Source organism: Gracilinanus agilis, chromosome 6, assembly GCF_016433145.1.
Source record: "Gracilinanus agilis isolate LMUSP501 chromosome 6, AgileGrace, whole genome shotgun sequence".
NCBI lineage: Eukaryota > Metazoa > Chordata > Mammalia > Didelphimorphia > Didelphidae > Gracilinanus > Gracilinanus agilis.
Window position 1 is genome coordinate 219,945,629 of NC_058135.1, and position 21,255 is coordinate 219,966,883.

A 21,255-nucleotide genomic window follows, 5' to 3' on the forward strand; every position below is an offset into this window, starting at 1 on the left:
AAAAAAAAAAAAAAAAAAAAAGAATTCTATTGCAGAGATTTTAATATGCATCCAAATGGACCCCCTACAGAAAATGGGTTCTTAACCCAAGGTCTGTGCATTTATTTATTTTTAATGTTTTGAAACTGTATTTTAACATAATTGATTTCCCTTATAATCTCTTGAGTTTTATTTTAAGCATTTAAAAAACATTGAAAAGAGGTCAATAAGTTTCATCAGCCTGTAACAAGTCATAGACTTTCAATGACACAAAAAAGGTTAGTAAGAACTCTTGCTATAGAACCTGTCAATGATATATATATTAGGGAGAAATGACACATACTTAAAACACAAGTCCTAAATCAAAATGTATGTGTGACCTGATTAAATGATATTTGTAAAGCATTTAACAGTGTCTGGAACATAGTACATAGTATATAAAATGCTTATTCCTTTTCCCTGCCCACTCTTAATGCTAAATATCATACCATAAAACAATTAAAAGATAATCAGAACAGATAGTTTTCAGGAAGAGTATTGGTGGGTAAATTTTTAACCAAATAAAGAGATAGAAGCAATCACAAAATATAAAAATTTACTTAATTACATGAAATTGAAAAGCTTTTGCCACAAAATTAATGCAACTAGTATAAAAAGGGAACTGAGGAAAAATATCTTTTGATCATAGATCACTATAAAAGTCTGATTTCCAAGATAAATAGTTAACTAAAAGAAATGTATGACCAAGTCATTTGTCGATATGTATATGTTCAAAGGATATGAATAAACAGCTCTCAAAAAATACAAACTATTAGTAATCACAAGAGAAAACATTACACATCACCAATAATAAAAGAAATGTAAATAAAAATGACCCCAAGATTTCACTTCACATTTAGCAAAATGCTAAAAGATGAATATCATGAATGTTCTTCAGTGCTAGAAGGGTTAGAGAAAGAAACATGGTAATAAATTGCTCCAACTATTCTGGAAAACAATTTGAAAATATGCAAACAAATTAACATTTTTAAAATGTCCATATCTTCTGGCCCAGAAGCTCTAGCAATATGCATATACTGTAAGGAGGTTAATGACAAAAAAAGGATGCCCCCTCCAGCCTATATATAAAAAAATACTTATAGCACCATTTTGTGTAGTAGAAAAGTACTAGAAACAAAGTAGATGGCCCTAGCAATAAGAAAAACATAAGGAATAAGGAGTTGTGGTATGCTATAAAAAACAATAAATAGAAGGAATACAGAGAAGTACAGTGAAATTTACAAAAAAAATGATGGAGAAAACAACATTATACACAACTATAATAAAAATAATATTTAGAATTTATATAGCATTTTGAGGTTTGCAAATCACTTTACATTATCTCATTTGATTCTCAGAGAAATTCTGTAAGGTAAGTGCTATTTGTGTCCTCATTTTATAGATATGGAAATTAACTCTAAAGAGGTGAAGAGACTTGCTCAGGTGATAGAACCAGTAAATCAGGAGGCAGGATTTGAATTCAGGTCTACCAGATTCCAAGGTCAGTATTCGATTCACTATGCCACTTAGCTTTTTACAATGTAAATGGAAAGAACAATACTCAGTGACTTCAACTCAAAGAAAATCTTCCCCAAAGGGGAAGAGAGATAACAAATATGTTAGAAAATATGGTTCAGAAATAAGAAACAAAAGAACAAATTCTTATAGACTAAAAAGAAATATTTACTTTAAGAGAATAGCCAGAAGGCTACATGAACATGGAATTAGCTAGGGGACACTGACCCCAAGGACAGAGTCTAGCCCTGGCATCCCTGGCGTCAGTGTGAGAGGCCAGCATGGCTGCGGAATGTCTCCATGGAAGGGCAGACGTGACATGTTTGGAAGCCGGTGGACAAGGAAGGTTCTTAAACCCAGGCGGGAAGCAGGCCGGGCTCTCTCTGCTTCCAAACTCGCACTGACTGGCTCTCTAAACCGGCTGGGCACCGGCTTATCTTGGCCCTTGATCTATGGCTTTAGCCGGCCAAATGAAGAATCAGTTCTGGCTAGGCTGAGATCTCTCCATATCTCCTCTCTCTACTTCTATCCATCTCTTTCAACTAATCCGTGCTTCTAACTCTGGTGTGGAGCCTCCAGACCAACTCTTATTTGTTACCCATGTATGCACACACACAAATTCATGCTGTAAGACAAACAAGTGGTTACTCTTACGGGAGCCATTCTTGAGTCAAGTATGTACAGTCAGATTACTAATTTGTTATGGGAAACTAGGCATGGAAATGAGGCAATTCAACTTGACCTATTTAAACAAGTTGTTGATGCCAAAAAAGAAGAAATGGATAAAAGCTTACTATGAGTCAACAGTGGAGCAACATGACAATTTTATAAAAATTTAGAATCTGGACTATATTAACATAAGAGTGGTATCCAGATATAAAGTTATAGATCATTAACATCTACCCTACTCACATCACACCTGGAGTACTACATTTACTTCTAAGTATCACATTTTAGGAAGCTCACTGACAAACTTCAGCATGTTCAATGAAGGATGACTAGACTGAAGAAATAAGGGGAAACTAAACTAAATGGAAACTAGCAGAAAGAATTCATAAAGTTTAGCCTTGAGAAAAGAAGACTTTGGGGGTGGGGGGGAAGAAGAGAGAAAGACTATGCTATTAGTCCTAAGTACTGTATTTGAAGGACTGCCATTGGAAGAGGGATTACAATTGCCCTACTAAAGTCCAGAGGGCAGGGAGGAGCAAGGCCCAGGAGCCAAACAGCAAAAAAAAAGTCAATCTCATTTTGATATAGTGAAAACTTTCTTTACGCTCAGAGAGCAAGTAGCAGAATGGATTGCCAAAGGAAGCAATAAATTATATCATGAGAGATGCTATAAAAAAGGTTGAATGGATCAGTTGTCAGAAGGGGTGTAGAAGGTACTCCTGCTTAGGCACACCTAAACTAGCGACTATGAGGCTCCTTTGAACTTTGTGATTATGTGATTCAAATAATTGCTGCTTACTTATAGTGAGTATCCAAAAAGTCTTGGTGTAGTTTAAACCTGAATATGCTTTAATAAGAATAGGATTGATAAACTTAAGCTACACTTTTGAGACACTCTATGTAAAGAACTTTTCACTGGATTCCTTAAACAAAATCCTCTTTGATACATTAAAATATTATTTGATTTATGAAATATGATTTACATAAAACTTTTAAGGCAAGGTCTGTAAATCAGATAAAGGTATATGTACATATATTTATTATTAAGAATTAAATGAAGAATTAAGAATGTTCAACAAAAATGTCATATTCAATAACTAACCAACTAATCTATAGGGAAATTTATTGCTAACAGATATTTCCTCTGTAAACTAATAACCAAAAAGTTTAAGGTGGCAGGATAACTTATTTATTACAAATTAGTAAAAGCCATGTGAACTAATTAAGAAACTGGCATCTATAACTACACAAAATAAAGCAAAGAAAATCTACTCAAGAGTAAGATTTTCAAGTAGTCATATATAAACTAAGAAGGAAGTCCTAAAAAGTAAAAAAAGAAAAATCAAATATCCTCTCTACTATGTAACTTCAAATATATATATATATATATATGTATATATACAAATATGCATATATATGTAATTAATTTTCCTTTCACAAAAAGAAGACAAATAAGCCACACCTATAACTAGGAACAGTTGTTCAGTTTTATTAATTGTGATATTTGTTTGAAGAAAATCCCTTTCATTTGCATGGAACAGAATAAAGAGAATAGTCTACTCAAAGATCCAAAACTGATTATTTTTCTTAATGATTAGCAAATGAACTGGAAGTACATATCAAAATGACTATATGCCACAAATATACATAAATTTGTAATTCTATGAATTTTAAAAGGACTACACAAGAAGAAAATCCAAATGGTAGTCATCACTCTAATGCTGATGTTGGGATATCAATAGTATACACTAGCCATTCTACGTAATTCAAGATATCACACACCTCAATTAAGTGCTTCCTCTGTACAACTCATTACGCAAGAGAATGGAGATACAAAAATGAGAAACAACAGACTACTGTGATGATATGACACTGATATAAGTAAATAGAATACAAGGAAGAGTAAAAGCATGGCAAAGGAGCAATCCAGAGAAAGCACTCCAGGAACATAAAAAGAACAACAGAAATCTTTTCAAGAGGAAAAAGAGAACCAGAAGAATCAAGAAAATTATTCAATTCCTAATAAATATAAATCCAAGAAGTAGAGATGCTTTTTGTTACCATTTTCTATGTTGATATATATATTAAAAGTACTTGTGTAATATGGTATTCCATGTCTCATTAACTCTCAGTAACAGTAGATATGAAGCAATTAAACCAAGCACTGAAATCATACTTCTTTGAAAACTAGCATATGAACTCTAATAGAAACAGAGCCCACGTTACAAAACTTACATTTAGTCATATCAACCAGATGTTAAATATGGTTTTATGGCACAGGTTATTAGTATAACAAACTAAATATTATCATTTGGTTAGCCAAATAACTCATAGAAAGTTATAGCCATTTGCCTGCCAATCCCTCCTTCCCCCTACATCCCTACCATCTTTTTTAGCATTTTAAAATGTGAATGTTTTCGTTGCAAAGATAATGTTGATTTTTGTATTATTAGATAACTGTTAAGTATTATATACAACACTTGGTGTAATTTAATAAAAAGAGAAGAAAGTGTCAGCTCTAAATATCTATTTTCCCAGCCAAGAACACATCAAGAGATACTATTTAATTAATAGGGTCAAAGAGCTTTGTGCCCATCCTTGAGTTTTTAAAATGTGCATAATTTACAGAGGCACATTAAACAAATTGTCTTGTGAAACGGAATGAAGCACTTTTGGTACACTGACCTATCTGATTCACTTGCAACAAATAATTTTGTTATTAAAAAAAATGTTTTTTTTCTGTTAAATTTTTTTCTTTGAACTTTTAGAAACTTAGTTTGATCCACAATTTTTAGTTACTTCACCTTTTTCTTAATACACTTAACCATTTAAAATACTGTCTAGTACATGATCATGATTATCTATATGGTCATGGTTCTGCGATCTGTTGCATTTTTATAATGAATAAAATGTCTTGGGAATGAGAAGAAAAAGATTACTATCACTAGTTTAAAAGGAAGGATATGAAGAATCCTCTCTTCGAATTCTTTACAAATGATAAAGAATGTAGAAGCCTATAGTTTGTTTAAATTTGCTCATTAAGAGTGTCATTATTTGGACCATACTGCCAAAAAAATCTGTGATAGAGTCTTTGATCCATTTTCCCAATTACTCCTAAAATAGAAAATATAAAAATTTTAATTCTCAATGGTTTGTGACCTTAATGTAGGCCAATGCTGCACTTTAACTTCAATATGTCTTGTCTAAGATGACAATACTAGAAGTACAGCAAAATTATATTCTGTGTTCATTTGAACATCTATTTAAATTTTAAGCAAGAGAGATTCTAAAGAACTTCATATTTTACAGGTGTGATATTGGAAATTTGGGGGTCTTAATATTGAGATCCATGATATAAACTTCCTGTGGACGTTTAGGGGACTTGAAAACTATATCCTATGATTCCTCTCACGTAATACAGGTGGCAGAAGTGTGATTACATAGACAGAGGTATAAAGACTCAGAACTTGGTTGGGACGCTCTCTTTCCTATGAAGCAGCAGGGGGATAGCATGGCGGGGCATCTGAATTAGATCTTAGCAGGCACGTGATTTTTTAAAATTATCAATATGGATTACAATAAAACCCTAATATCTTTAATTATATCCTTCTATATCAATTTTATATTACTTGTAATATGATTTCCAAAAATGAAGCAACTCATTACAATAACAGATTCAGAGCTGGAAGTAAAGTTGGAGGTCAATTAGTCTAATAGCCTCATCTTGGGGAGGAGGCCCAAAGGCAGAATGGTGAAGTGACTTGCCCAAAGGGACAGACCAAAATTCCAGAGCCAGTACTGAATTAACATCCTCTATCTCCAAATATGAGGCCCATTAGACCAAACCAATGACTTTTTAACAAGATAAAAATATATATGAAATACCATTTTTAGAGCTTACATTTAGTTATTATAAAGTAGAAAGCTAAGGCATGGGGTGACAGGCATGATTGCCGTTTGGCTTTGAGGTTGCCAACATTTTTTTTAAAGTTTATTTGGGTGATTATATTCTCAATACTGCCATTGAAAATAGGGAAAAATATGCTATTATACTATATTAATTTTCAAGTCAAGAAACTTTTTAGTGCATTAATATTTTGCTTTAATACTTCATTTATTTGACAAGTATTTACTACTTAATTTTATTTATTTTTTATTTTTTAAAAACCCTTACCTTCCACCTTAGAATTAATACTGTGTATTGGTTCTAAGGCAGAAGAGTGGTAAGAGCTGGGCAATGAGGGTTAAGTGACTTGCCCAGGGTCATATAACTAGGAAGAGTCTGAGGCCAAACTGGGATCTCTGGGCTCTAGTCCGGCTCTCAATCCACTGAGCTACCCAAGCTGCCCCTACTACTTAATTTTTTAAATTTGTAAATTTTACATTTGTAAAAAAAGAAAATGTAACCTATTTTATGAAGTCATCTGTATAATATAATTCTACACGAATCATTCAAAAAGCATTTACATTTACCAAATTGGAATTCCTCAAGCTCCTTGAGCTGCTGACAAATTCATAAATAGAAAAAATTATAAAGTATTGAAAATATTTTGTGGTTTCTTTTTAAAAATCTTAACAGCATGTTCTTTCTAACTACAGGTTGAGAAACCTACAGTATTTCTCATAGGAAAATGATATGGGAAGATAAGGAGAACTTGTCTCACAAAAATGAATTTGTTACCCAAGGGAAAAAAATGCAACCAAACTCTATGCAAAATTGATGGATCGGGGTAGCTGGGTAGCTCAGTGGATTGAGAGTCAGGCCTAGAGATGGGAGGTCCTAGGTTCAAGTCTGGCCTCAGACACTTCCCAACTGTGTGACCCTGGGCAAGTCACTTGACTCCCATTGCCCACCCTTACCACTCTTACACCTATGAGCTAATACACAGAAGTTAAGGATTTAAAAAAAATTAAAAAAAAAAAGATTGATGGATCATTGGACTAGATTAGGTACACAATACATGGTAATAAATTTCTATAGATTATGTTTGATAAATTCAAAGATATAAGCTTTTCAGATAAGAACTCACTATTTGGCAAAAACTTCTGGGAGAACCAACATTTCACACATATAAAGTGTGAAGTCAAGATAAAATCTAAGTGAGTACATGATTTAGACATAAAGCATGATACTATAAACAAATTAGGAGAACTTGGAATAGTTTATCTCTCATATCTATGGATAAGAAAAGAATTTAGGACCAAACAAGAGATAGAAAGCATTACATAATGTAAAATGGATAATTTTATTTATGTTTCATTAAAAAGATTTACACAAACAAAATCAATATAACCAAGATTAGAGGGAAAGCAGAAAGCAGGGGAAAATATTTTTATAGCAAGTATCTCTGATAAAGGTCTCCTTTCTCAAATATATAGAGAACTTATTTAAATTTATAAGGATATAAGTCATTCCCTATTTGATAAATGGTCAAAGTTTACAAACAGGTAGTTTCCAGATGAAGAAATATAAGCTATTTGTAATTGTATGAAAAAATGCTCTAAATCACAACCAATTAGAAAAATACAAATTAAAACAACTCTGAAGTAACACCTCACATCTATCAGATTGGTTAGTATTACAAAAAAAAAAAGGGAAAAAATGATAAATAGTGGAGAGGATTTGAGAAAACTGAGACACTAATGTAGTGTTTGGTGGAGTTGTGAATTAATCCAGCTATTTTTAGAGAACAACTTAGAATTATGCCCAAAGGGCTGTAAAACTATACATATCCTTTGATCCGGCAATGCTATTAGGCCTTATTCCAAAGACATAAAAAAAAAGTGGCAAAGGATTTATTCGTACAAAAATGTTTATAGAAATTCTTTTTGTGGTAGCAAAGAATTTTAAACTGAGGGAATATCCATCAATTGGAGAATGACTAAACTAAACACATGATACATGGTTGTAATGGGATATTACTGTTATAAGAAATGATGAGTAGGAGGAGTACAGAAAAACCTGAAAAGGCTTACACAAAGTGATGCAAAGTGAAGGGAGCAGAATGAGAACACTATACACTTAACAACAATATTGTTAGATGATGACTCAACTATTATCCTCAATACAATGATCTGAGACAATTCCAAAGAACTCGTGATAAAAAAATACTATCTACTTCCAGAGATGGAATCTGAATGCAAATTGACATATTATTTTTCACTTCATTTTCTTTGTGCTTTTTAAAAATCTGAGTCTTGTTTTAAAATATGATCAAGATGACTGCACATGTATAGCTTAAATTAAGTTGCCTGAAGTCTTGGGGAGGGAGTAGGGAGATGAGAGAGAGAGAGAGAGAGAGAGAGAGAGAGAGAGAAAGGAGAGAAGAGAGAAAGAGAAAGAGAGAGAAAATATGGAACTCAAAATTTTGAAAATGAATGTTGCAAAAAATGTTTTACAGAAGATATATTAAAAATGAAAAGAAAAAAACCTATTCAGTAACATCAAACAGTCTATTCAAACAACTAGAAACATATTAAGGCTTAAATAAATAAACAAAATATTATTAGCTCACCAATGGAATATCTGAGTTCATTACAATAGCTGATATGGGGTAACTTTAGCATCTCCTTCCATTTCTTACTTCGACCATTTCGTTTGCCACCTCCTCCTAAGGGAAACAAAAAAAGATGACAAATGAGAATACAAGGCCTATAAAAATCCATTATGACTAGTGGTATGCATCTTCAAAAACCAAGGAAAATTATTTCTAACATTCTAGCCTCCACATTTATGGCATTACATGTATAGTGATGGAGGCCAAATATAATGAAAGAAATCACAAAATTTTAGAACTGGGAGGTACCTCAGTGGCCATGTAGGCTAACCCATACCAAAAAAAAAATAAAACACTACTATTAATAGATCCAAATAAATGGTCACACAATCACTGCTTGAAAACCTCCAAAGAGGAGAAACACAGTGCCTCCAAAGGCAGCCAATTACACTTCAGAATAACTAAATGTTTGAAAGTTTTTCCTGACATCAAACCTAAAATTGCTTCTTTGTAATTTCTACCCATTGCTCCTAGGCCCAAACAGAACAACTTTATTCCTGACTAGAGTCCTTCATTTCAAATTCATATTATAGGAAGGACAGTAATAAGTTAAGAACCCTCCAAAAAAAAGCAACCAGACGAGTGAAGAATCTTGAGCTCGTGCCATGAGGATTGACTGAAGGAGCTGGGATGTTTTGTTTGAAGAAAAATTTCAAGTAGGAAGCCTTTCCAGTAGAATACAACCAACCAAAATTTGTACATTGGTTCTAAGAGTAAATGAGGAAAGTAAATAAATGGACACTTGCTATGCCATGATTTTCAACATGAATAAGAAGAGAAAACTTTTTGACCATTATAAAATTCTCTATACTCAATATAAATTCAGTACTAAGATTGCATGTAACATGTAACCTAGATATATTATGGAATCACACAGAAATTTCCTATAAAGACTTTTTGTATTACCATAATTTAAAAACTGAAGAATTAATTTAACATGTTACACTAGGTCTCTTTTATAGAACTTTTACTATTTCCCTGGCTCCTGCAGCTGCAGCACCAATCTAACTCCACCCTACTCTTTCCCCTTCATTTTGTCAGTCATGCAAATGGCTAGAGTCCAGTGTTCCAAGTCAGAATTAAATAGTATGAGAGAGATAAACACTAAAAGGGGGAAATTGTTTGTTATTTTTCTTTATGAAAAGTTATATTAAAAAAGAACCAGCAATGCATACTATAAATAGCATCCAGATGACTGATACAAATTAAAGCACTTTGGACAATATTGAAGCTCGTAGTCACACTTTTTTTTTTTTTTTAAACATGTAGGGATACTACTGGTTGATACTACTTGGTTTCTTTTAGATTTTGGCTCATTGATCTTAAAAATTCTCATTTGGTTCTACTAATACTGAACATGAAAATTCCTAAACACTAGCTTTTACAGTCAATCTTATATTCAGTTTCTATTCCTGAACAAATAACAAGACTACTGGTTCTTCCTATTTGACGATTCATGATTTCATTATGCAGAGTGAAGTTAGGAGAACAATTTACACAATAATAATATTCTAAAGACAACTTTTGAAAGACTAAGTAATTGAAGTCATCAAATGATCAACCACATTTCCAGAGAGCTAATAGATAAAAGACTCAAGTCAAGAATGAGACATACATATGTAAATATACATATGCTTACATAAAAATGTGTCTCTGTGTGGGGAAAAATACATATATACATATGTATATTTACATATATATGTGTATGGATGCAAATATATGTTTTTGGACTTTGCTTTGGATGATGAGGACTTCTGTCTTGTTTGACACTACTTGTTTGTAATGGGTTTTGCTTTCCTTTCATTAGTAATTAGAGGAGGGGTGGGAGAACAGATTCTACAACAGGCTTTTAAAATATGGGTCCTATTAATGGACTGCATGTCTATGGTCCTAATTTAGGAGAAATTAAAGACCAGATTAGAAACAGAGTAATAACATTTGTAACCAAGACAACTCTCCAAGTATATTTACTAATTAAAGAGCAGTTGCAATCTGTATCAGTAAAGGAAATACTGAACCAATGAAAGTACAATTCCTTAAAGCATTTAACTATATACACAGAACATGAACACACACTTATATTTCCATATCAGTTATACATATATGATAACTAATAACCTAAGGAAGAATAATATCATTCAGGCAACAATCAGCTCTATTATTAAACATGTAAAATTTTAAACATTTTAAAAAACATCACCAGAACATAAATATGATCAGCATATCTAGAACACAAACTTATTTTCTATTTCCTATTCAGAAGCATCAATTTTAATAGTATAATGGGTAGTTTCATCTGGTATTTTCTTTTTTTAACATCTTAATTTTTTAAATTTTAATAAATTTTCACATAAGTTTTCCAAAGTTATATGATCTATATTGATTGTCTCTTTACTTACTTCACTTTCCCCTCTCAGAGCTGACAAGCAATTCAATCTGGGTTATACATGAATTATCATGCAAAACATATTTCCATATTATTTATTTTTGTAAGTAAACAATCTTATAGAACCAAAACCCCAAAATATACACTCAAATAAACAAGTGATAAATAAATTTCATCTGCATTTCTACTCCAACAGTTTTTTCTCTGAAGGTGGATAAAATCTTTTTTCTTTCTTTTAAAAAAAAAATTTTTTTTTAAACCCTTAACTTCTGTGTATTGGCTCCTAGGTGGAAGAGTGGTAAGGGTGGGCAATGGGGGTCAAATGACTTGTTCAGGGTCACACAGCTGGGAAGTGTCTGAGGCCAGATTTGAACCTAGAACCTCCTGTCTCTAGGCCTGACTCTCAATCCACTGAGCTACCCAGCTGTCCCTGATAGCATCTTTTTCATAAGTCCCTCAGAATTGTCCTGGATCACTGCATTGCTATTAGTAGCAAAGTCAATCACATCTGATTGTTCCACAGTATTGCAGTTACTGTGTGTGATGACCTCCTGATTCTGCTCATTTCACTCTGCATCAGTTCATGTAGGTGTTTCCAGTTCATTCTGAAAACATCCTGTTCATCATTCCTTACAGCATAACAGTATTTCATTACCATCTCATACCACAATTTGTTCAGCCATTCTCCAATTGAGGGACATCCCTTTAGTTTCCAATTCTTTGCCACCACAAAAAGTACAGTTATGAATATTTTTGTACAAGCAGGTCCTTCCCAACTTATTTTTTATCTCTTTGGGATATAGATCCAATAGCAGTATTACTGGATCAAAAGGCATGCATTCTTTTATAGTCCTTTAGGCATAATTCCAAATTGCCCTCCAGAATGGTTGGATCAATTCACAACTCCCCAGCAATGAATTAGTGTCCCAATTTTGCCACATCCCCTCCCACATTTATTATTTTCCTTTAATGGCATATTGGCAAATCTGATAGATGAGAGATGGTACCTTAGAGTTGTTTTAATTTGTATTTCTCTAATTACAAGAGATTTTGAACATTTTTCATATGATTATTGATTACTTTGATTTCTTCATCTGAAAATTGCTTATTCATATCCTTTGACTATCAATTGAAAAATGGCTTGGATGCTTATAAATTTGATTTAGTTCTTTACATATTTGAGAAATAAGTCCTTTATTAGAGAAACTGTTATAAATTTTTTCTCATTTGTTGTTTCCCTTCTAATCTTAGCTGCATTGGTTTTGTTTGTACAAAACTTTTAAATTTAATATAATCGAAATTATTCATTTTACATCTTGTAATGTTCTCTGTCTCTTGTTTGGTCATAAATTCTTCCCTTCTCCATAGATCTGACAGGCAAACTATTCTATGTTTTCCTACTTTACTTATAATATCACCCTTTATATCTAAATCATATGTCCATTTTGACTATCTTGGTAGGTGTAAGATATTGATCTAAACCTAATTTTTGCCATACTGCTTTCCAATTTATCCAGAAGTGAGTTCTGATCCCCCAAAGCTGGGATCTTTGGGTTTATCAAATACTAGATTGCTGAAGTCATATACCTCTGCTCTAATCCATCCCTCTATTTCTTAGCCAGTACCAGATTGTTTTGATGCTTACTGCTTTATAGTATAGCTTAAGATCTGGTACTGCTAGGTCCCCATCCTTCATATTTTTTTTCACTAGTTCCCTTGATAATCTTGACCTTTTGTTTTTCCAGATGAATTTTATTATTTTTTCTAGTTCTACAAAATAGTTTTTTGATAGAATGTTATGGTGCTGAATAAGTAAATTAATTTAGGTAGGATTGTCATTTTTATTATATTAGCTTGGACTACTCAAGATCAAATAATGTTTTTCCAATTGTTTAGATCTAACTTTATTTGTGTGAGGTGTTTTGTAAATGTGTTCATATAATTCCTGCATTTGTCTTGGCAAACAGATTCCCAAGTATTTGTATTGTCTAGAGTGATTTTAAATGAAGTTTCTCTTTCTAAATCTTGCTGCTGAGTTTTGTTGGAAATACATAGAAGTGCTGATGATTTATGTGAGTTTATTTTGTGTCTTGCAGCTCTGCTAAAGTTATTAATGATTTCAACTAGTTTTTTAGTTGATTTTCTAGGATTATCTATAAGTATATATCATCTGCAAAGGGTGATAGTTTAGTTTCTTTGTTGCCTACTTTAATTTCTTCAATTTCTTTTTTTTCCTAATTGCTAAAACTAGCATTTCTAGTACAATATTAAATAATAGTGGTGATAATTGACATCCTTGTTTCACTCCTTATCTTACTGGGAAAGCTTCTAACTTATCCCTATTGCAGATGATACTTGCTGATGGTTTTAAATAAATACTATTATTTTAACAAAAGGCCCATCTGTTCCTATACTTTCTAGTGTTTTCAGTAGGAATGGGTGTTGTATTTTGTCAAAGGCTTTTAGTATTTACCTTTTGAAAGAAATAAAAATTCTTAAAGGAGATCAATTCCTTTAGCTAGTTTTATCACACTGATGCTCAAAGTTTTACATTAAATATAAACACTAAGAAAACAAAGACAATTGATAGGATGAAATACTCCTAAGAAAACAAAAAAGTTGTACACCTGGAGAGAAAATGGAAACAGACCTCAAGTACATCCTAACTATCAAGTAGAACTATAATGAATTATGAGCCAGAATAGCTATAACAATATGAAAAGTTTTCAAACATCTATTTTATTCCACTTTGGATCAGGCTTTATCTTCAATATTTAGTTCTGGACTGCAAAGAGAATAGCAACTAAGATTGTAAGGGACATAGTAATCATATAGAAGCTCCAGTTAAAGAAATGAAGAAGTTGGAGGAGACCTGATTGATATCTTTAAGTATCAAAAGGGTTTTCAAGTGTAAGAGGGTTTGAAATTGCTTATCTGTTTCTAGGTTAGTTCCCTATAGTCAATTTGCAGTCAATTGTAGAAAATCAAAATTTCATGTAATATAAGGAAGAACTTCCTAATTATTAAAAGTGCTCAGAAGAGGCAGTACTGTCTTTAGAAGAAATGAATTTACTATCATTGGAAGTCATCAAGTGAAGCAAGATAAAGAAGCTATAAGGAAAGCTGTAGATGAGGTTTCATATTTCATGGACTGAAGAAGACTACATGGCCTGATTATTCTATGGTTTATAACTTAGGGAACAGCCACTTCCTTCTCATTTTACACTTTTATATATATTTTTTAAACATTTATTAATATTTATTTTTTAGAAAAGTTAACATGGTTACATAATTCATGCTCTTACTTTCCCCTTCACCCCCCAAGAGTCCCACCGCCCAATAGCCAATGCGCATTTCCACTGGTTTTAACATGTGTCATAGATCAAGACCTATTTCCAAATTGTTGATAGTTGCATTGGTGTGGTAGTTTCGAGTCTACATCCCCAATCCTGTCCACCTCAACCCATGTGTTCAAGCAGTTGTTTTTCTTATGTTTCTTCTCCTGCAGTTCTTCCTCTGAATGTGGGTAGCGTTCTTTACCATAAATCCCTCAGAGCTGTCTTGTGTCATTGCTTTCTGCTGGTACAGAAGTCCATTACATTCTATTTTACCACAGTATATCAGTCTCTGTGTACAATGTTCTTCTGGCTCTGCTCCATTCACTCTGCATCAGTTCCTGGAGGTCTTTCCAGTTCACCTGGAACTCCTCCAGTTTATTATTCCTTTGAGCACAATAGTATTCCATCACCAGCATATACCACAGTTTGTTCAGCCATTCCCCAATTGAAGGACATACCCTCCTTTTCCAGTTTGTTGCCACCACAAAAAGCGCAGCTATGAATATTTTCCTACAAGTCTGTTTATCTATGATCTCTTTGGGGTACAAACCCAGCAATGGTATGGCTGGATCACAGGGCAGGCATTCTTTTATAGCCCTTTGAGCATAGTTCCAAATTGCCAGCCAGAATGGTTGGATCAGTTCACAACTCCACCAGCAATGCATTAATGTCCCAGTTTTGCCACATCCCCTCCAGCATTCATTACTCTCCCCTTCTTTCATTTTAGCCAATCTGCTAGGTGTGAGGTGATACCTCAGAGTTGTTTTGATTTGCATTTCTCTAATTATTAGAGATTTAGAACACTTTCTCATGTGCTTATTGATACTTTTGATTTCTTTACCTGAAAATTGCCTATTGATGTTTCTTGCCCATTTATCAATTGGGGAATGGCTTGATTTTTTATACAATTGATTTAACTCCTTGCATATTCGAGTAATTAGACCCCTGTCAGAGTTTTTTGATATAAAGATTTTTTCCCAATTTGTTGTTTCCCTTCTGATTTTGGCTACATTGTTTTTGTTTGTACAAAAGCTTTTTAGTTTGATGAAATCAAAATCATTTATTTTACATTTTGTAATTTTCTCTAACTCTTGCTTGGTTTTGAAATTTTTCCTTTCCCAGAGATCTGACAAGTAAACTATTCTATGTTCACTTAGCCTATTTATAGTTTCCCTCTTTATATTCAAGTCATTCACCCATTCTGAATTTGTCTTGGTGTAGCGTGTGAGATGTTGATCTAAACCTAATCTCTCCCATATTGTTTCCAAATTTCCAAACAGTTTTTGTCAAATAGCGGATTTTTGTCCCAAAAGTTGGGCTCTTTTGCTTTATCATACACTGTCTTGCTCATGTCACTTACCCCAAGTCTATTCCACTGATCCTCCCTTCTGTCTCTTAGCCAGTACCATACCGTTTGATGACTGCTGCTTTATAGTACAGTTTAATATCTGGTACTGCTAGGCCACCTTCCTTCACATTTTTTTTTCATTATTTCCCTTGATATTCTTGATCTTTTATAATTCCAGATGAACTTTGTTATAGTTTTTCCTAATTCAGTAAAAAAAATTTTTTGGTAGTTTGATGGGTATGGTGCTAAATAGGTAAATTAATTTGGGTAGAATGGTCATTTTTACTACGTTAGCTCGTCTTACTCATGAGCAATCAATGTTTTTCCAATTGTTTAAATCTAGTTTTAATTGTTTGGAAATTGTTTTGTAGTTGTTTTCGTATAATTCCTGTTTGTTTTGGTAGATAGATTCCTAAGTATTTTATATTGTCTAGTGTGATTTTGAATGGTGTTTCTCTTTCTATCTCTTGCTGCTGTGATGTGTTGGAAGTATATAGAAATGCTGATGATTTATGTGCATTTATTTTGTATCCTGCAACTTTGCTAAAGTTGTTGATTATTTCTACAAGCTTCTTAGTTGATTCTCTAGGATTTTTTAAGTAGACCATCATATATCATCTGCAAAGAGTGATAGCTTAGTCTCCTCATTGCCTATTTTGATACCTTCAATTTCTTTTTCTTTTCTAATTGCTACTACTAGTGTTTCTAGTACAATGTTAAATAATAGAGGTGACAATGGGCATCCTTGTTTCACTCCTGATCTTATTGGAAAGGCTTCTAATTTATCGCCATTGCATATGATGTTTGTTGATGGTTTTAGGTATATACTGTTCATTATTTTTTGGAAAGGTCCTTCTATTCCTATACTTTCCAGGAATGGATGCTGTATTTTGTCAAAGGCTTTTTCAGCATCTATTGAGATAATCATGGTGATTTTTGTTTTTTAGACTGTTGATATGGTCAATTATGTGGATGGTTTTCCTAATGTTGAACCATCCTTGCATTCCTGGTATAAATCCCACCTGATCATGGTGGATGATCCTCTTGATCACTTGCTGGAGTCTCTTTGCTAGTATTCTATTTAAGATTTTTGCATCTATGTTCATTAGAGAGATTGTTCTGTAGTTTTCTTTCTCTGTTTTTGATCTACCTGGCTTTGGGATCAGTACCATATTTGTGTCATAAAAGGAATTTGGTAGGACTCCTTCTTTGCTTATCATATCAAATAATTTGTATTGTATTGGGATTAGTTGCTCTTTGAATGTCTGATAGAATTCACTTGTGAATCCATCAGGCCTTGGCGATTTTTTCTTAGGGAGTTCTTTGATGGCTTGTTCAATTTCTTTTTCTGATATGGGATTATTTAGGCATTCTATTTCTTCTGCTGTTAATCAAGGCAATTTGTATTTTTATAAATATTCATCCATATCTCCTAGATTGCTATATTTATTGCCATGTAATTGGGCAAAATAGTTTTTAATGATTGCCTTAATTTCCCCGTCCTTAGAGGTGAGGTCTCCCTTTTCATCTTTAATACTGTCAATTTGGTTTTTTTTCTTTCCTTTCCTTTTTTTAAATTAGATTAACCAGTACTTTGTCTATTTTATCTGTTTTTTCAAAAGACCAGCTCCTAGTCTTATTTATTCAATAGTTCTTTTACTTTAGATTTTATTAATTTCTCCCTTGATTTTTAGTATTTCTAATTTAGTGTGCATCTGGGGATTTTTAATTTGCTCTCTTTCTAATTTTTTAAGTTCTATGCCTAATTCATTAATATCTGCCCTCCCTAATTTGTTAATATATGTAAGGATGTAAATTTCCCCCTGAGTACTGCCTTGGCTGCATCCCACAGAGTTTGGTAGGATTTCTCATCATTGTCATTCTCTTCAATGAAATTGTTGATTGTTTCTATGATTCCTTCTTTGACTACCTGGTTTTGGATAATCATATTATCTAATTTCCAATTAGTTTTTGATTTGCCTGTCCAGGTGCCCTTACTAATTATTATTTTCATTGCATTATGATCTGAGAAGGTTACATTTATTATTTCTGCTCTTTTGTATTTGTTTGCAATGTTTCTATGACCTATTACATGGTCAGTCTTTGTGAATGTACCATGTGCAGCTGAAAAGAAGGTGTATTCCTTTTTGTTCCTATTTATTTTACTCCACATATTTATTAAATCTAAATTTTCTAGGACTTCATTCACCTCTCTTACCTCTTTCTTATTTATTTTTTGGTTTGATTTATCTAGATCTGAAAGAAGAATATTTAGATCTCCCACTATTATGGTTTTACTATCTATTTCCTTCTTGAGATCTGCCAGTTTCTCCTTTATGAATCTGGTTGCTATGCCATTTGGTGCATACATTTTGAGCAATGTTATTTCCTCATTGTCTATACTGCCTTTAATCAGGATGTAATGACCTTCCCTGTCTTTTTAACCATATCTATTTTTACTTTGGCTTTGTCAGAAATCATAATTGCCACTCCTGTCTTCTTTTTCTCATTTGAGGCCCAAAGGATTTTGCTCAAGCCCTTTACCTTAAACCTGTGTATGTCCACCCGCCTCATATGTGTTTCTTGTAGACAACATATGGTAGGATTTTGGTTTCTAATCCACTCTGCTATTTGCTTCCTTTTTATGGGTGAGTTTATCTCATTCACATTCAGAGTTATAATTATCAGTTGTGTATTCACCAACATTTTGGTATCCTCTCCTAGTTCTACCCCTTCTTCTTACTCCATTTCCTTTTAAACCAGCGGTTTGCTTTATGCCAGTAACCCTTGTCCCCTCCCTTGATTTATTTCCCTTTCTACCCTCTCCCTTATTATTCCCCTCTTTTTATTTTTAAGGCCTAATGAATTCCCTCCCCCTTCTTCTCCCCTCCCTTTCTTGACCTCCCCACTCCCCTGCTCCCCTTGGTTTATCCCTTCTGACTTTCTCAGTAAGGTTAGATAGTTTTATATACCAATGGATAAAGCTAATCAGGGTTGATTACACTGAGAGTAAGGTTTAAATATTACCTCTTAATCCTCTCTTCCTCTCCTTCTTATAATAGTATTCATCCCTTCCCCTTCCCATGCCCTCTTTGTAATAGATTATCCTATTTTTCTTATTCATTCAAGTTTCTCTTGGTGTCCTCTACTATTCACTCCCCTCTTTCCCAGCCCCATATCATCTTAGACCATTTAGTATTCCAACCTCTCCCTATGAATAATTCTTCTAATTACTATAATAGTGAATACTATAATAGTGAATCGAGTTCCTTACAGAGAATTATACATAATATTTCTCCATATAGGAATAGAAATAATTAGATCATATTGAAGCCCTTAAAGAGGCAAATTTTAAAAATACGAGTTTTATTTCTTTCCCCTGTGTTTCTTATTTAGTTTTTCATGTTTCTCTTGATTTTTGTGGTTGGATATCAAACTTTCCATTTAGTCCTGGTCTTTTCTGTGCAAATACTTGGAAATCTTCTATCTTGTTGCATGCCCAAACTTTCCTCTGGAAGTATATAGTTAGTTTTGATGGGTAGGTGATTCTTGGTTGTAGACCCAGTTGTCTTGCCTTTCTGAATATCATATTCCAAGCCTTGCGGTCTTTTAGCATGGAAGCTGCCAGATCCTGTGTGATCCTGATTGGTGCTCCTTGATATTTGAATTGTCTCTTTTTGGCTTCTTGTAAGATTTTTTTCTTTTACTTGGAAGCTCTTGAATTTGGCTATTATATTCCTGAGGGTTGTCTTTTCTGGGTCTAGGGTAGAGGGTGATCTATGGATCTTTTCAATGTCTATATTGCCCTCTTGTTGAAGAACTTCAGGGCAATTTTGCTGAATAATTTCTTTTATTATGGAGTCCAAGTTTCTATTAATTTCTGTTTTTTCAGGAAGACCAATGATTCTCAGATTGTCTCTTCTAGACCGATTTTCTTGGTCTGTCACTTTCTCATTGAGATATTTCATGTTTCCTTCTATTTTATCAGTCTTTTGACTTTGTTTTATTTGTTCTTGTTGTCTAGAGAGATCATTAGCTTCTAATTGTTCAATTCTAGCCTTTAGGGACTGGTTTTCGGCTATAATCTTTTGGTATTCCTTTTCAATCTGGTCGTTTTTGGTCTTCAATTTATTTGCCTCACTTTCCAATTGTGAAATTCTGCCTTTTAAACTGTTATTTTCTTGTCAGATTTGGTTTCCAATTTGCTTAACATTTCGTTTGATTTTTGGGTATCTTTCTCCAATTGGGAGTTTCTGTTTTCTAACCTGTTAATTTTCTTTTCAGCTATTTCCTACTTCTCTCACCAAATCTCTTCCATATTTCTCATCATCTCAGATTTGAACTCTTCAATAGCTTGTGGCCAGTTTTCATTATTTTGGGAAGGTTTGGATATGATTACTTGTTTGTTCTCTTCTGCTGTTTGCTCTGTTGTCTGGATTTTATCTGTGTAAAAGTTGTTGAGTGTTACAGATTTCTTCTTGATTATCTTTCTCTTTTGGGGTTCTTGTCTCTGGCTTGCCATTGTTAGCCCTGCGCCCTCTCAGGTTTATCCTCACACTCAGGGTCTGTCTGCGCTCTTTAGGTTCCTGAGGTCTCAGGTCTAGTTGTTCTCAGGGTCCTCCTGGTGTTCCCCTTGCTTGTTCCTCTGCCCGAGGCTCCTTTAACAGTCTTAGGGCGCTGCTTCCACAGTTGTGCACCCCTCTGCCCTGGGTCCCCACTCCAGGTCTGCGCCTAAGCTCAGGATCTGAGTCCTCGCCTGTGCTAAGGATCCGTGACTATGCTTGCGTCCGCGCCCGCACTTGTGCTTGCTCTCAGGGTCTGTGTTCAAAGTCCATGCATTCTTTAGCCTCTTGGGGTCTTAAGTCTTGCTGCTCTCAGGAGCATGCCCTGGTGACCTCAAGTAGCTGCCATGGACTTAATGGGTGCCCCAAACTTGCTCTAACTCTTGTGCGCTGGCTTTGGCACTGTAGGTGGTATGGGGTAGGGGAGGGGGTTGCTCAACTCACATTTTAGTGAGAGCTGTTTCACCCCTTTATAGCATGGAAATGCCCAGATTCCACATATCTCCAATGCTGTGTCCTATCTATTGTGGGGTCCCTTTGTTCCTCTGGATTTGTTTTTATGTCTTCTTCAGGAGTCCTATATGTTTCGTTTAGGAGAGGTTAAGCAGCTGCTTTTTACTCTGCCGCCATCTTAACCAGGAAGTCCCTATACTTTTACATTTTAAAAACTCTTTAAAGAAAAACTTGTGATACAATCTTCTATATCAGTTAATATTAATAAGGATCAATATCATAAAAGAACAATCCAGGAATTTTTGAGAGTTCATTTTAAGTGAATTTCAATTTAACAAACACTTATAAATTTCATGGAAGATCACATCAGAAATATCAAAAGTAATTATATTTGTATTTGGTATACATT

The 21,255-nt window shown here is 33.7% G+C and overlaps 1 protein-coding gene across 1 annotated transcript in view; it reads right to left on the reverse strand.

Moving 5' to 3' along the window:
- GRK4 (G protein-coupled receptor kinase 4) overlaps nt 1-21,255 on the reverse strand; it is a 178,461-nt gene that overhangs the window by 113,532 nt on the left and 43,674 nt on the right. The window contains exon 2 of the mRNA XM_044682299.1: nt 8,718-8,813. Within this exon, the coding sequence (XP_044538234.1) occupies nt 8,718-8,813 (96 nt within the window). The remainder of the gene's footprint in view (nt 1-8,717; nt 8,814-21,255) is intronic.